Raw genomic sequence first — 17101 nt, forward strand, 5'->3', positions numbered from 1 at the left:
AGAAAGAGGCAAAATTGTTTATAGTTTTGTAAAAAAAAACCAAGCGTTCAAAACTTGGTTCAAGTGCGACCATATATATTGCTGCCCACTTCAAAATCAAAGGCAGCAAAGGACCGTGTCCCATAATTTTCTTCAATTAATACCTTGCATCTGGCTTATTGTACGAGTTCATAGAACGTAACGAGACAATATAATCGCGGATTTTTTTTTCACAAAACAAAATTGCATTGTTTTTCAAAAAAATTGAAATAAAATTTTAGCTAATTACAGGTAATATTATTAAGTAAACATTTTTGTATTGTACTGAACGCGGTACTCGGCCTTTTCAAGTCAAAATAAAGTAATAAATAATTAAATGAATAAAACAATATAATTTAATTACTTAATGTTACTTAGATATTGCGGCCAATCAATATGGCCTACAGAATAGAGGCTAGAAGAGAACTGCAAAGACCATAAGTAACTGCTGTGTGTTCTTCCGATTAGCATTAGCTTCGGCGCGTCTCTGCATCTGTCCCTGGATTAAGATATCGGCCTAAAATTTTGTAAAAACATTGAAGCCTACCTCGTGATTTTTAAAAGCGATAAAAGCCGGTAAAAATCTCGTTGTATATTCTATTCTACAGCTTATACAAAAATAGAATATCGAAATATAATTTTTTTTTTTTTTTTTTTACACTTAAGTTGATGGTTATAAAAGGTTCGACCACAGCCGATCACATTTGTTTATATTTCCAATTAATTTAAGAGAATCGCATAAAAAAAAGAAAACACTGTGTGCGATCTCGGAAGTAATTCAAAGAATCATCTCGTTTTTCTTTTTAAACAACGGCAAAAAAATTAAAACAAAATCTGCAATAATTCAGTAAATGAGTTTGCATGCCAGCTTGTTTTTTTTTTTTTTTGTACCCATATCTATTCTCGTATAAACATCAGATTATAATATTTAAAGCACCTTCAGCAAAAGCAAATAAGTAAAAAAATAATAATAATAATAATGAAAACAAAACAAAACTACATGCAATAAAAAAAAACGTGACAATAGAAAATTTATTTTGTAAAAAAATCAACTGCCACCACAAGCTGAGCGAGGGAAAGACATAACTGCGTTTAAGAAGATTAGTTACATAGAAGACGTTTTACCGTTTAGAGAAATAGACACTAAATCGCGCTAACGGTAAACAAATACAAAACAATTAAGAACATTTGAGTGCGATTCTGAAGTGATAACAATTTATATACTAATCCTCTAATCACTGATGGATGACTCGAGAAAAATTTAAAAAAAAAATTTTTTAAATCTTCATTATTTTATTTAATTAATTTCTATCAAAAAATATGAGATTTTTTAAAGATTTAAATCAATCGGAAAAGTTGGAATTTTTCAATTCGTTCGATTTAGTTTTTTGCGATTGCGATGGTAAGAGGGGTGTCCGCGATTGTTTTTTGTAATTTTTGCAAATAATACAAAAAAAAATTTCAATTACGATTTGTTCGCTTATTAATAGGCGTTATATGGCAGAATTTACATGACGCTTTACCTGGTTCGGCGGACGCAGTTAACCATTTGATTAAACTGGGTAAAAAGATTGCCTTCGTTACAAACAACAGCTTGATACCGAGTGAACTACAATTGGAAAAATTTTCCAAAATTAACATCAATATTGAGAAGGTGAGTTAAAAAACGACCGCATCAAGCGTTGCATAGCGTTGCGTTACGTTACGTTGCGTTCCGTTGCGTTGCGTTGCGTTGTTCCTTTCAAGCAGTAATCCTCAAAAAATTATTTTGTAAAAATGTTTGTGTACAGCTTTTATGAATTATCGAAGGATGCTTGATAACAATAGCCAAGAATAGGCCAAAGAGACATATTCCAGCCAGCGATCATGTTCTATTTTCTGTTAATTATGATCGACACCGTAATCACTTCGAGCGTTCTTGATCTTGGATCTTGATCATGGTCCATGCGTCTCTTTTTAAGGAAATATCACATTTAGTTTGGATCCTGATTTCCATGAATTAGTGCAAAAGTGTATTCCATCGAATTAGATCGTGCAAATGGAAAATTGTATTCATTTTGTGGATCATACAAAAAAAAAACTCTGCATTGGAATTAAACGAAAATTGTAAAATAGTTTCGATCAAAGGCCGTTCAAAACTTTTTACAATTACAATGTTAATCCCTAGTAATTGCACTATAGTGTTTTCGTTCAACGACAACCAATGGGCTGCTGGATCAAAAATTGATATAGTCTTTTATAGAAAATGCTTCAACTAAGTATTTAAATCATAATTAAAAGATTAAACCAACGATGGCTTGATTTACTTATTATATATATTTGTATGGGTGTCCCAAAATTTACGCAAGATTTGAATTTGATGCCATCTGTGCAGTTAAGTGTTGGCAGACAACAGACCAAAAATATGGAAAGTTTGACGGCTGCGGTTCGCCAATTTCGTACAAAATATGGTCGGAATATTGATATAAAAGATCAATGTCATTTAACATCACCAGATTTCTTTTTAAGAACTTGTCTGAAGTTAAAGGTCTATTGCCAACAAGTCCATCAGCATTCGTGCATTGAAGGAGTAAAGTTAACGCCGCCTCAACGAAATTCAGCCTCATTTATAGAAAATGATCTGGAAAAATTCCTATAAAAGGGTGCGTATGTGCCAGTAAACCTATTCCACACAAAACCCTAACCTATACACATTACAACTGAGCAAAAAAATGACAATTAAAAATAATTCAAATCTTGCTTACATCTTGGGAAAATCTATAGATATACACATGTGTATTCCATGCAAGATCTTTTGCGATATTGCGATGTTAATTCCCGCATGCTCATCGATATACAATCCATAGTGAATGACAAAATGAAGTTACGTCGAAAATACATTTTTTTTTTTCAAAAAAATTGCAACTCTTTCATTTGAAGTTCTCTCTCGCTCTTTCCATGAAAGCTACAATTTAGGCGGACATGATTAGAATCTTTCACAGGTTCTAGAACCTTCCAGAACTTCTATATCGATAAGATACACTTTTTATTGAAATTCCATTCCAAGGTGAAAATAATTTTTCTCCAACTTAGACTTATTATCAAGTATATTTGAGTAGCAAAGCAAAACCGCAAAAAAAAAAACTAATAACAATATTTTTTTAATGCTATTAACTTAAATATGTATCTAAATATTGCTTCATACACTTTTTCTTCTCCTCTTGCAAAAGATCGACAAGACTAACGAGTGTATGCCCCTATAATGACACATGTGAAAAGATGATAAGCTTATCGTTTCATGAATATTTTTAGCTTAATTACTGTCTATATGAAAATAAAAGACATAATTAACTAATTGAAGGCGGCTGTCAAAAACAATGTTACTCTTATACAGGGAGCTGAACGAACCGTCAATATTAGCGGTGCTTGGACCACATTCAGATTATTTTCATTGGTAATTTATTAATGCAGAAAAACGCATTAACAGCAGAGCTTCTATTGTTTTATATAGAGAAAAAAACAACAGCTATGCTTACTCTCCCTAATATTTCCAGAGACAGTTTTATGCTTACAATCCCTTTCATGAGAGTGTAATTATTTGTGTACATTCTACTGAGTATATTGGACTTGTCGTTCCTTTTATGATATCTTGAAAAAGTCCCTGAATATACCGCCAATGCCATTTAATCGCCTGTGTGTTTGCCATGAAACTAACCTAGTCTAGTCTGCGTTTACGATAGGTGAAAGCCTATATCTTATAATTTATTGTATTTGTTAACTTGACAGTTGCAATAAACACCTTTGGGAATCGCTAAAATCACACTGAAAACTTCATTGAAAATGGTTTGAAATGGTTTGCCCGTAGGCCGGTAGAGTCGCCCACAGTAACTTACCGCCTACACGAGAGGTTAGACTAAAAGTCGCACCGCTTACGCTACAACTGTATATCAAGTTTGACGGACGTATGCAATGCCCAGAAGCACTTGTCATAGACCAATTTTTTATTATACCGAAAGTATCAGAATCGATCTTAGCTTGTCTTCTTGCGTTCAACTTATAGGCTGTAATTTTTGAAATATTTTGATGAAATTTGATATACTGATGTGTTTTGGCCCAAGGACGAACGTTATTGAAAATGATTTCGATCGGACCACTTTTTCAATTACTTCCCCTATAAAGCCTTGTTCTGAAAGGTCGATATACGGATAGCTTTAAAGCGATGTAGAGAAATTTTAAAAAGCTGTTCATTTTTAACGTAAGCTACCGCTTAGCCTAACAGATAAGAAATGTGACTGCCAAGTCGCCATACACAGGTTCAATTCCCATCGTGGTTATGGATCATACGATTTGCTTGTGGTTGCTGCGAATGCTCGATCGGTAAAGCCTCACTACAATCACATCCTAAGGCGTTTTAGTGTGCTTCGTGGGGGAAGCTTGATATAGATTTTTATCTTCTCTAAACTTTTTCGATTGTTCTCATTGCTCGTTGTTTCGAACCTCAAAATAATCAAATCTCAACTGCCTACGTACAACGAAAGCCAATAATATCACGCGGCCGGTGATCTGCGGAATTGAAAATTACGAATTTAATGGCCGGCAAAATCCCAAACGATGCTAATCATCCGACTTTAGATTCTAGAATTAAAATATAGATGAAAAAAGTTAGTTCAAGTAGCGCCACAATGAGTAAAATAAAAGATTAAACAAATCGAGGAGAGAGAGAGAGAGAGAGAGAGAGAGAGAGAGAGAGTGTGGCAGAGGGGCTTAGATAAAGAATAATGAGGAAAGCATGCAAATAACAATGCGAAGAACACTTTGCGAAATCAATAAAATGTTTTCTAATTCCATTTTAAATTTATTTATTTCTAGCATCATTTAATACATCCCGCCCAGTCTATAGCCGATTACTTGGAATCTCTAAAATTCAATGGTTTAATTTTATGTTTTGGTTCACCTGCATTTAAAGCTTATTTACAGGATCGCGGCTTTCAGCTAGTTCAAGGAGTACGATTTACCGGAACCCTATTATAAAAATTTATTAGAAATTATTTTCTCAATTATAGTGCGACGGCTTGGTGGGCAATTCCATAATAGAATTACGCAACGCAATTTACAGTACAGATGTAGTAAAAGCTGTAGTAATAGATGTGGAATTTAATTGCACAGCTTGGAAATTGATGAGAGCACAAATGCATTTAAAAGATCCGGAATGCTTATTCATAGCTGGCGCAGCAGATCCCAAAGTGCCTTTTGGTGGCCACGATTTTATAGGCAAGAATGTTTATGCGAAAAACAATGAGTCACGAAATATCATATCATACGCACTACTTTTTTAAGGTCCAGGAGCTTTCATACAAGTTCTAGAAGACGCCACGGAACGTAAATCGATAGTTTTGGGAAAACCTGGTTCTGGTCTAAGAGATATATTGCTACAGAAATTTAATATACAGCACAAAAATCGTGTTCTATTTATCGGTGATAGTCTGAAGAGCGATGTACAATTTGGAAAGATGTGTGGCTTTCAGACAATGTTAGTATTAACAGGTGCCACGAAACTACGGGATTTGGAGCAGTTCGCACACCAACACGAGGAGACTGGCCCAGATATCGTTGCAGAGTCTCTTAAAGATATAATTCATTTAGTTTGATTTCTTTTTGTATTTTTTTTTTTTTTTTTTTTTCTTTTTTAGTGATAATTTCATTTATTTAATTCTTTCATAAAATCAACAAAATCTTTCATACTATTTGCATAATAATCCGGTATAGCATTTCGATCACTTTCTCCTCTTAGCTCACTCATGGAGCAACCGCCGCTTAGAACTAAAAGAGTTTGAAAGCCAGATGTTTTACCGAAACGTATATCTTGCTCTAACATATCGCCGATCATAAGAACGCGTTCACGTTTTTCGATATTATAACGCTTCAGCAAAACATTGGCCAAGGCCTCGCTGGGCTTACCGAAAACTAACATTTCCCTTTTGGCTGCCTGCTCGAAAGCTTTTACAAACACCCCAGCACCCATTATGGTCATATCTTTGCTTATAGGCAAGGCAATATCAGTGGCGCCACCTATTAATAAACAATCACTTTGACGTGCATAATGAACCGCTTTCATCATTTTACATAACGATAAATTAAAATCAAAGTCAATGATTACTGCTTTAATGGGTTCTCTGTCCATAACATATTGCATTAGTTGAGAAAATGATTCATCTAATATAACATTTGGCTAAAAGTATAAATAATTATATAAATAATTAATTGTTGTTAATGTTATTAAATTATTTCGATAAATACAAACTCCATCTTTTAGCTGAAAACCTTCTTTTCTTAATACTGATTTGAACGCATCTGAGGCAATGATATATATTAAACCTTGGAAATTTATATTTTTCAAGTACTCGACGGTAGATTTTGCCGGATGCATTAGATGATTCTACAGATAATCGAAATTTAATGAAAAGAAAGTTAAGAACAACGTGCGCTACGTACAGCATCAATTTCTATGTTGTTGTTTCTTAATTTCTCCAAGCAAGCTTCTTCCGTTCGCACGCTATTATTAGTTATAAAAGTTATCTTTTTCCCCGCTTTACGTAGCTCAGCAAATCCGTCCCCGCTGCCTGCGATAATGGTCCTCGCATTCCAAACCACTCCTACCGTTTATAAATTATATAAATTTCCTTTTAGATTTATATATTAACCATCATAATAATGAATGAATCCCTTACCATCAATATCCGAGAAAACGTGATCGAATGATTCTAAAAATTTCACCTTCTCTTCGGAACTTAAATCTAAAATGTTACGAACGTGGATTGGCTATCGAAAATATAAAATTTTAACAATAAGTGAATAACATTAAGAAATTTAAAACGTTATTCAGTCGGACAGCGCCGACTTGCACATATCCTGCACAAATTTGATGCGATTTTTCAGTTACCGTCCTTTTCTCTTTAGTCGCGGAATAACAAAAATTATACGTTATTGCGAATTAAAAGATTATTACTCATATTTTCTTCCCTTTTTTTTTCTTTGTGACCACGTATTCAGGGAATGCCCCCTATAAGCGCAGGCAAGCGTTGGTAGTGCAGTAAAGATTGCGGGAAGATTGTCCTGGTCGATTGTTCTAAAAGACCGCGGTTAAAGAGTGACAATTCGTGGTAGTGTGTCGTGCGATATACAAGCTATTCCAGGACGAGTGAGTGGCAACGCTGAGAAGGCCTTAAGAAGACCTTGGATTCCTGAGTGGAAATTACTTCCTGCTTCCATAGGCTTCTAGGCTTACTCTTCGTGAAAATGAGATTGAAAAATAGGCTTACCTGGTCCATATTTCAGATACAAACTTATTGAGAATTAACTTTCAAAATAAAAAACAAAAAATTAGACTTTGTTACTATATCAAGGTTTATTTTTCGCAAGGCAGAGAAATCAACTAATAACCCCCTACCAGCTAAACTTTCAGCACTTATTCAGCATTCCAAATTACTCTTTTCCACTGATTTTTGATTGTGAACTCTATTATAAACTTTCTACATATAACCATTATTTTGATATGAGGCGTTAACGATTGTCAAACGGTCTGAATCAAATCAAGGAATCGTCATTTAACCAAAACTTAAAGAAGTGAAACCGGTATATTAAAGAATGAAATTTGCCGGACAATTTTGCGATGTCAGTGCTGTAAACGGAAACTAGTTCATTATGTAGTATCTAACAATTGACAACGAAGAAGGTTCATTGCAAATACAATCACAGATTTATTAAATTCCTTAAAGTCAGCAAGCTGGACTCACACATAAAAAGGGCGCATAATAATTAGTGGATGCTGCATAACACTGTCCTCCTGTCCCAATAATCGGAAATCTCTGAAACAAAAAACTGCAGAAAATCGCCTGAAAAATCGGGAATAATGTTCGTCGAGAAGGGTACTCTTGTTTAAAGAAAAAAATCTTTGCGTCTTTGCGAAATTTCGGCTTTCTTTGCGAGCAAATATGTAGATATATAGTAGGCATGCACACTAAAACAGTTCAGCTATTACGAATCATGTCACTGAAGGGATTGTTAATAGAGTTATCTGTAAGACGCTTGACGTGGAATTGAACAGATGAGCACATTTTTCGGTGGTAAGGAGATATAAGGTAAAGAAGAACAACATTCTCACTATTGGCAATATTCAGCGGAAGGCAAATTAATTTTTGCTTTTTTATTCCCACTTACTGTTGACATGACTTTTTGAAAATTTGTATCTTTCTCCAGATTTTGCACTGTATAAATTTATTTTAGCCGTTACAAACTCTAAAAATAATTACGTGAAAATTTAATGCACAATAAGCCGTAAAGAAATCATGTGCAGCACCACGTAGTACGTATTGTTTGTCTCTGAAACTATATTTTTTCACTCAGTAAAGCGTAATCAGTTGACAAGCTATAGAAGAAAATACATCAACAAACATGACTGTTCGAAAATCGAATACATATTCAAATTATTTTGACTATCTTATCGTCACAAATAACTAAGTATGTACGTGTGCATGAGGCATACATTCGCGTAAGTAGTATTGGAATGATTTTTATCCATTTATTTGAATATGAAGTTCAACTGGGTTAAGGTATAGGTTTTGCTTTTGCTTCGCTTTTTAAGGAAACATAATACCTTTACCGCAAAAAAGTATTGGTTTAGTTATTTATGCATGTATGTAAAAGGAGATATCATAACAAAAGCGAAAATAAATCCAAAATTATATTCGAGTCGACTTGATTAGAAATGCTTATGCACACTTGCTTAGTATATAATCTACACTATGCCTACTAACCACACTTGCATAAATTATGATCAAAATACCACCTACAATATGCCTACTAACCACACTGTATATTATCATAAAAAATGAAATTTACGGTCTTTGAATGAATGTTTCTACGCACTATTCATAAAAGTCGCGCATTACACAGGGTGCCTCAAAATTCTTGCAAGAAAGTTCATGACTTATAGAGCATATAGTGTAGTTTGTGGCACAGGTTCAATAAGTTGTTCCATTGAGATTATAACGCTTGGGGCATTCTTGCATAATTTAAGTAAAAAGTGTGGAATTTTGTAAAGTCACTTATTACTTCTTAGAAAATTTCACAAGTGTAGGATTGCGGAATAGTACGGAATAACCTATATGGGACAAATGGCCTGTTAGACTTTGCTGACGAACTCTAATCGCTTTGCAGTAGGTCAGCAGGCTTCAGTTCTGCAGCCAATCAAACTTTGGCATTACATTGTAAAAAGCTGCTTGCAATATTCAATTTTGAATTGATATCCTAGGGATCGCAGAAGCACTCCCTCGAATTACTTCCATGTTTTATGCTGAAGTAGAGGCAGAGTGTCTCAGATCACTAATTGATCTTTTCTTCCCAAATTTTTCCATTTGATGATGAATTTAAATTTCGGCGAACGTTTCGCCAGGCTCATTGGTTCATTTACGAACTTCTGCTACAAACGCTGGAAGATTCGAAAATTTCCCGACATATTTAGAACTCGATGCAAAGTTTTAAGTTCATAATCGGAGAAAAACTAGACTCATGTACTTTTTTTTGTTAGTTGTGGCGAAATGCAATGCCTACATTTCTTGATCTGTGACATTAATCTGAGAGCAAGAACGAGTTAGATGTGAGTGTATTTTTCTTAGGTAAAAAAACGGGCTTTTGGTCAATCATTTCACCGGATAGAAAATTAGACATATATGGTTAGATCGATCGGGAACATTTGACAAGTTTAACATAAATCCCTTGACAGGTATAGCAAGGCAAAAGTCGCAATTGACTGAAGTCAAATAATTGGACCCAATTTTTTTTTTTTTATTTTTATTTTTTTATATTCGATTGATATACAGCTATTCCTCTCATAATCGGTAGACCGATTTGGTTTAAACAAATGCAGCGATTCCATCCTAGGACTTGCAATTATCCGTTTAAAAGAGGTTCATTGATGTGATCCTGTCAACTAACGCGTTGACCGCGTGAACTTCATTTTGTGTCAAGCTTTAACTTCTTAAAAGAAAATTCCTTATTTTCATTTCGCTTACGAAACTGTAAGTTGACCTGAACTCGTTAAGCGTTCATTAGGACATCTTTGTTTTATAAATTTATAAAGATCACTTAAGGATGTCTTTCCATTTTAATATGCCCACTATATATGCACTATTATAGTAATAATCTATATTTCCGATTTGAACGGAAATAAAACTTACTCCCTCAGCAGTTTTATGACATTCTCCAGCTACATATTAATTGATATTCAAAATTTTAGTATGAAAAAAAATCTATTAGACCGTCTTGAAATTGAATTCCCGACCGACTTTCATAGAATATATCGATAAGTATTATTCAATAAAAATTCTACCAATATAAAATCTATGCTTGTCTCGTCCGCAAACGAACACATAAAAAGCCGCGCTGGCGCAAGCTACCATATCTTTTCAATGGTGAAATAGGAAAATATAAAAATTATATATTTTATAAATTAAAATTTGAGGTCACATAATCTAGAATACGTCTAATTGTTCATCTTGATAGTTGCATCGTTTTTATATCTTCTCCTTCCCTTGTTGGCGTTTTATAATACAAAGCGTGCGAGTGGTTTTATTTGTTTTTTTATTTAAAAACCGTAAAATTTGCCAAAGTTGACGAAGTCCATTAAAGAGATTGGCAATTGGCGATATCTGAAAATGTTTATGTATGCATTTATTTATTCAATTTAAATTGCAAAAGCAGATAAGTAAGCAAGGAGTTTCACATCAAGGCAAATTAAAGCAACACAGTGGGTAAGTTGAAACTTTTCATACCGTTCTACATAGCTTAACACTGGAAACTGAAAGATCAGTTCAAGTCTCACTTAATGCGTTCAGTTATTCTTTAACCCTGACATCTATTTGGCGTATAAAAAATTTAGCTTTTGCTACTGTATTCAGCTGTTAGCCAAAAACGACCTAATACGAAAACGAAAGTCAACTATCGTCTGTGTGATTACCCGCAAGATTTCTTCCAGTTAGCTGCTAACGGGCAAAACAAATCAAAGAAAAAATCTGATAGCAGCAATCATATGGTTGATAAGACGAAAGCAAACAAATTAGACGAATTTATTCGTGCGAAAGCGGTTATTATAGAAATAAAAAAAAAAGAATATTAAGCGATGACAACTATGTGTCCACGTTATCGACAATTCGTTTTGTAAAAATATCTAAAATAAATTTAATTTTTCACATAGATGTTCTTTCGATATTTTGTTTTTCTCGATGTATTTGCCTAAGACAAATTTTTTTATATCGCATTCACAATAGGCAGAAAAGCTAACTACAATAATTTACCTAACAATTAGGAAACTACATATTATTAAAAAGCGAATAATTTAACTTCCAGCTAAGTGTCTATTTTTCAGGAAGTGTCTATTGTTCAGTGCCAATTTAAGTTAACGTATTGAAGAAGGCCCTAAGTACTCGCTGCAATAAGAACTAGATATTCGTATCATTTCATTGACATCGTTACCTTACCCGTAAGCTTTTGGTTTTTAAAAGGTAACACCTGAAATGGGCAACCCTTTCTTTCTCAATTTTTGTTTTAGTACATCTTTAATATTTTGTTTTGCTCGCCGTCTTCTGTATTGCACTTGAAATTTGGCAGAGTGTTGTTTTAAGTTTTTCCAAAGAGTTTAGAAGCAGAAAACTGAGTAAAATCTGCAGAAGCCATAAAAAATCAATAAAAACAAAAAGTTGAGTGGAGATTAAGGAAATACTATAAAGTAGTAATCAAGGGAAAATGGGTGCTGAACATTCGCAACAAAGGGCTGAAGCTGACGTTAGGGAGTTGTTTGAAGGTCAGGTGAATAGTTCGATCAATCACCAAATGGCAACAAAAGTTGTTGGAGCAAATTTTAATCTTTCCAATGAAGCCGTGAAAAAACGTACCATGCTCCGTCAAGGTAGTTCTGGTGCAGTTGGCACCACTACACCTGCGAACAAACTTAAACCAGGCAGTGACTCTATGCCATCACCAACCACCTCCGAAATCGATCGACCATCTTCCCCCCCTTTAAGTGTTTGTTCAGATTTACCTTACGTGTCTTATACCACAGATCGACCAATCGGCGATTCACCAAAGATACGTGGAAAACCAAGTAGTGCAAGTAGTACAAGCAATAGTAGATCTTCATCGTTGGTTATGAGACGTAATACTGGTACTAAACCCAAAAGACCGCAATCCACAGTAGCTGCACACAGCATAGTTATAGTAAAACCGGGCGCTAAAGACTTTAATGAAGAAGTAGAACCTGAAATACAACAACTACGCAATATACCGCAATTTATGCCCGTTCTACGGGATTCAATAGCATCATCAACATTTACAAGAGATCCCGAAATCCTGGATCGTTTGCAAATTCAACCGCATTTATTAAATATTTGCTCTCGCATGCAAACCCATCTGAATATGTGCGCTACACTGGTAACTCAGGAGCAAGCTCATTTAGTAGAACGTACTAAAGTGGTTAGCAATTCTATTACAACATTGTTTGCATCTTTTGTGGACATGCAGAAAACATATGCCGCCTATGCTGAGCAATTTGCAAAAGTCCGTTTAATTTCTCAACAACTAAGTCGTTGTAATTCGTTACTAAATGATAATATTGCCGGTTTGGAAACGATTAATAATTTTTTAGAACCCGAAGACCGTTTAGAGCCATTTGTTTGGCGTACTGATGATAATAAATTAAGAGGAGAAGCCGAAGGAGCGGCAGCAATAAGCGGTCACTCCTCGTTATGGTTGAAACGGTTGTAGTAATAAGGACAGAACCAAATTGCTTGCGATAGAAGAGAATGCACAAGAACCATTGTTTAAAAGTGCAAGGAAAGAAAAGAATATATAAAGAAATGTACATTTATAAAATAAAACTATATTTACTGAAGCATATGCATATATGTTTACCAAGAAGGCTATAAAGCTTTTTGTCAAACCTTTGTAATGCATACAACGGCCATCGTAAGACGCTTGAAATATATACATTTTTCGTCACCGTCAACAACGGAATCAACGGAATTTGTTTATACCTGTGTGTTGGCTTGTCTGTTCAAATCTTAACTACTATCTCCAAATGTTTCTTCGAACAATCAATTGCTCACACTTTTCCGACACTCCTCTCAAATGGAATTCAAAAATAAACGAAATCATCACTTGCTTACGGAAAAGAAGAGAACGAAAATTTGATTTATTTATTTATTTATTTTTTTTAGGCTATGCTCCTATTACTGAAGGATGAGTTCATTTTGTCAACAGGATTGCAACGACCGAAAGGAGGCATCAGAGACTCCACAAAATATATATATTCTTGATCAGCATCCAATTTTAATTCGATTTAAGCATGTCCGTCTGCTGAACGGAAACATTGGAAGTGCTTGCATAGAGATTTTTATTAGAAATTAGCCAAACATGTCGAAGGACGCGCCCACAGCACCACGTAAACTATGAGAACACTTTTGTTTTTCAAAAGTTATAAAAAATCGGTTGTTTGCCAATTACTCATAAACTATATCAGATAAACGTATCAAAACTCGAGGGCACATTCGATGGTCTATGGCCTATCCAATATTATAGCGTATCAAAATTAGTTTTTTTCTCACTTCCTTCAGAAGGCGCAGAAAAAAGCTTTCACTTTTTAAGGTTTATGCTTGTTTATCATAAGGCAAACAAGACAGAATGTTTAAAATTATTTTGTGAACTCCTCAAAGGTAGATGTATTATCTGCATAAAAATGGACTAATTCTAAAGTGAATATGGTAGACACCGACATAACGTTTTCCTAATAATACCAGCGATATGGGCATCACATGAAACCACTTCGAGAGTAGAATGCGAAACGCGTAATGGTGATTATGCGAGATTGGCCCCCTTTCTTACTTGTTTTAAGCTCGAATTGTGTTTCTCAATTAAAAATGCATGTTAGGTTTTATTCTATTCTGCCATCGAGTTCAGCTGATGTATGCCGCAGCAAGAACATTGTTACATCGACGTGGGCGACGAATAGAAGATATAAACCTTATGGAATTTTTCCATCACATTTTGGTTGCCAAAGACGTTGGCAAATGACACATTGAAAGAACGTCCAAAATGTCAATTAGGCTTGGCAGTTAACTATAAAGTATTCTTTCGGTTAGGATAGAGGAGCATCTCAGCTAATTCAAACTACATTTGGTGCTTGAGAGCAAGTTTACTTTCTTATTGTATGCAAGAAGTTTGTGAGCAGATTGTAACTCACATACTGCACTATGAAATGATAAGGCTGGTCGTACTACGTCTGCAAAGGAGGCAAGCCTGTGTGATTACTGTAATTAACTCAAATAACTGAGGTTTCATATTCTAACGAAACAGAACTTTGACGCGCTGCATCTAAACTTTCTTCTTCTTGACATTTTTTTGCCAAATTCGTAGTTATTCATCATCAAGTATTGCACAAATATGCAACTGGAAGCATCTAAAATAATTCCGCTACAATTTTTAGTGTTGATATTAATAAAGTTTCTTACATAAATTTGCGATATCGAATGCTTATAAGATTAGTACGATTGTGTAGGCCAAGCGGTATAATGTATTTCTGCGATTATATAAAAATTAAAACAGGCAACACTGTGCTTGTTTATAAATAACAGCTGTTTAATAACAGCTAATCTATTAAGCATAAATTACCAGCGAACGACTAAATTAAGTAAAAACAAAAGGTCACATCGTAAAGAATTTGTAAAAATATTGCAAGCGATAGCAAAATTATGAACGAGCAAAACGCTTTAATACAAAAACAAATTCTATCACCGGGTGAGCAGTACATTCCGTTAACGAATGGCACCCGGGTAAGTAATGAAGTAGGTGGATTATCGTCGATTTTGAAAATTCCATCCATTAAAGGTAAAATTCCATTTCCAAACACGTAAAGCGAAAGATGGTATTGTTGTCGATGATAGCCGTAAAATCGGCCAATTAATGCAATTGGTGTTAGGCAAAAAATTTAAATTAGAAGTCTGGGAAGTTATGGTACAAAAAATGGCTTTAAATGAAGTAGCTAAATTTACTGTGGATAAAACGGTATTTCATAATGCAAATTCTTTTATTAATTTAAAAACGAAATTTCTTTTGTTCATTTTTTGTTATTTGCAATATTTTAGTTGGTTACGCAGTATCCATTTGTCTCGAAAACTCTTCGTGATATGGATAAACCGAAAAAGAATTCTCATCATTGTTGCGGGTTATCATTACAAACTGAAGGTCTTGGATATAAAGATTTGGACGAACTTTTATCGAATCCTTGCGATTTGGAATTTATAATTGAATTGATTTCTGTAGAACTGCCCGAGGATTATCAAAAGGAAACATGGCAATTAACGGACAATGAAAAACTGAACACAGTTACAAAACTGAAAGAACAGGGCAATCAATTGTACAAATCGGGTGATTACGAAAAAGCCGAAGAATGTTATCGACAAGCAGTAAGCATAATTGAACAGTTAATGCTAAAGTAATTCCACCATATTTTGATGTTGTGTTAAACATGATAAAAAGAAAAAAATGATATTCATTTTTATACTCACCAATCTAGGATAAAATGTTCAAATAGAGAAATTAGCTTTTGTAGAGGAAATACCTCAGCTTCTGATTCAAATTCATCTCTCTAACGTCATAACCCTTTAAATATTAGCAACTAAAAAAAAAAACTACAGGCGATAGCCCAGTTACTTGTGCAAAAAGAAGATCCATTAAAATACTTACATCGTCCGTCGTTACGTACGTAACGTTTTACGTCGATTTTCTTGGTATACCTGCGTCAGCTTAGACGGCGTTAAATGCAGAATTCCCAAGAAATATATTCTCCTATAAAGTGATAATAAAGCGAAAAAGATTTTTTATTCTATTTATTTATTTATTTATTTTTTTCGCTACTTTGAGATCCACTCGCATAGTTTGTACGTGAGAACGATTTGTTTATCACTCGCAGCTAATATCTAAATCAATTTTCATAGGAACTGTAAAATAATAAAAACATTTATTACTGTAATAATTCGAAAGTATCTTTGCCAAAGACTCACCCAATCCAGGGTAAGTCATTTTCACGTCTTCCGCCAAACATTTTTCCCGTAAAACAATTGATTAAACTTCGAACTTAGAAAATTTTAAAATCCAAGTGGTGGGTATCCGAAATCCATGTAAATGTAAATTAAACGTTTTGCAATATTTGTAACATTTTTCTTGTATTATTATGTAGAGAGAAACCGCAAGATGTCGAGTGGCTGGATCTAGCTAAGCTTAAAATTCCGGTTCTCTTAAACTATGCTCAATGCCGTCTTCTATCTAATGATTATTACGCAGTCATAGAGCATTGTAGTGAAATTTTGCAGTTAGATCCTGATAATGTGAAAGCCCACTACCGGCGAGGCAAGGCGCACTTTGGAGCTTGGAATCCGAAAGAAGCGCGTAAAGATTTTCAACGGACGGCCGAGTTGGATCCGATGTTACAAAAAGTAATTGCAAAGGAGTTAAAAGCTATTGATAAAGCACAACAAGAACGAGACTTACAGGATAAGAGAAGCTTGCAGCATTTGTTTTAGTAAAGAAAACTTTTATGATATATTTTCGATTCTTTTTTTTTTTCTTTTTTTTGGATAAATGTATAATTTTTATTAATTTATTTAATAACTTCAATTGTATAATTGAATCTACCATTAGTTTTTTTCCCCTTTTCTTTTTTTAAGTAAAACATGATTATTTTATTGATTTTATATAATTATCGCAATAAATTTCAATTTCACTAACAAAGTATTATATGTACGTTAAATGTATTTAGGAGTGTATGAAAGTGTGCCAATATTCAATTATGAATGCGTTATAATATCATTAATTTTTAATTAACACTATTTTTTTTTCCTACAAATTTTTAAGTCGCGATTTTGTATTTAAAAGATTTTCTTAAGCTCCAAAAAAAAAAAAATACAAAAATAAAATGAAAAATGAAAAATGTAAAAATCTTGAAAACTCAGAAATAATGGGATTTGAAGAGAAAAAATTAAACTTAGTTTTGAACACT

At 34.0% G+C, this 17101-nt stretch overlaps 4 protein-coding genes across 4 annotated transcripts; 3 read left to right on the forward strand and 1 right to left on the reverse strand.

Moving 5' to 3' along the window:
• The first annotated feature begins 1065 nt into the window (after positions 1-1065).
• Positions 1066-5667, forward strand: LOC119642254 (glycerol-3-phosphate phosphatase). The gene is made up of 5 exons (XM_038041344.1): positions 1066-1420; positions 1509-1672; positions 4867-5001; positions 5061-5268; positions 5335-5667. The coding sequence occupies exons 1-5, from the start codon at positions 1339-1341 to the stop codon at positions 5643-5645; spliced, it is 900 nt and encodes a 299-aa protein (XP_037897272.1). The 5' UTR covers positions 1066-1338; the 3' UTR covers positions 5646-5667.
• Positions 5668-5677: 10 nt separating this feature from the next.
• On the reverse strand, positions 5678-8396 carry LOC119642250 (glycerol-3-phosphate phosphatase). The gene is made up of 5 exons (XM_038041332.1): positions 8215-8396; positions 6726-6816; positions 6490-6650; positions 6299-6433; positions 5678-6226 (listed from the first exon to the last, which is right to left on the reverse strand). Exons 1-5 carry the CDS (start codon positions 8221-8223, stop codon positions 5696-5698), a joined length of 927 nt encoding a protein of 308 aa, XP_037897260.1. The 5' UTR covers positions 8224-8396; the 3' UTR covers positions 5678-5695.
• A 2952-nt stretch (positions 8397-11348) lies between these two features.
• Positions 11349-13207, forward strand: LOC119637719. The gene has a single exon (XM_038033934.1). It carries the CDS (start codon positions 11797-11799, stop codon positions 12811-12813), a length of 1017 nt encoding a protein of 338 aa, XP_037889862.1. The 5' UTR covers positions 11349-11796; the 3' UTR covers positions 12814-13207.
• Positions 13208-14221: 1014 nt separating this feature from the next.
• LOC119637822 (AH receptor-interacting protein) lies at positions 14222-16962 on the forward strand. Its single transcript, XM_038034169.1, has 4 exons — positions 14222-14876; positions 14932-15108; positions 15189-15538; positions 16283-16962. The coding sequence occupies exons 1-4, from the start codon at positions 14796-14798 to the stop codon at positions 16623-16625; spliced, it is 951 nt and encodes a 316-aa protein (XP_037890097.1). The 5' UTR covers positions 14222-14795; the 3' UTR covers positions 16626-16962.
• Positions 16963-17101: the final 139 nt, after the last annotated feature.

This window comes from Glossina fuscipes, unplaced genomic scaffold, assembly GCF_014805625.2.
Source record: "Glossina fuscipes isolate IAEA_lab_2018 unplaced genomic scaffold, Yale_Gfus_2 0, whole genome shotgun sequence".
NCBI classification, from domain to species: domain Eukaryota; kingdom Metazoa; phylum Arthropoda; class Insecta; order Diptera; family Glossinidae; genus Glossina; species Glossina fuscipes.

Coding starts and splice junctions, on each gene's coding strand:
- LOC119642250 (XM_038041332.1), bottom strand. Junction 6,434..6,489: donor ACAACATAGAAATTGATGCT/GTACGTAGCGCA, acceptor GATTATCTGTAG/AATCATCTAATGCATCCGGC. Junction 6,227..6,298: donor GTTTTCAGCTAAAAGATGGA/GTTTGTATTTAT, acceptor TTATACTTTTAG/CCAAATGTTATATTAGATGA.
- LOC119642254 (XM_038041344.1), top strand. CDS start 1,339: ATGAGATTTTTTAAAGATTTAAATCAATCGGAAAAGTTGGAATTTTTC. Junction 1,673..4,866: donor TTAACATCAATATTGAGAAG/GTGAGTTAAAAA, acceptor ATTTATTTCTAG/CATCATTTAATACATCCCGC. Junction 5,002..5,060: donor GCTTTCAGCTAGTTCAAGGA/GTACGATTTACC, acceptor TCTCAATTATAG/TGCGACGGCTTGGTGGGCAA.
- LOC119637822 (XM_038034169.1), top strand. CDS start 14,796: ATGAACGAGCAAAACGCTTTAATACAAAAACAAATTCTATCACCGGGT. Junction 14,877..14,931: donor CGTTAACGAATGGCACCCGG/GTAAGTAATGAA, acceptor CATCCATTAAAG/GTAAAATTCCATTTCCAAAC. Junction 15,539..16,282: donor ATTGAACAGTTAATGCTAAA/GTAATTCCACCA, acceptor ATTATTATGTAG/AGAGAAACCGCAAGATGTCG.
- LOC119637719 (XM_038033934.1), top strand. CDS start 11,797: ATGGGTGCTGAACATTCGCAACAAAGGGCTGAAGCTGACGTTAGGGAG.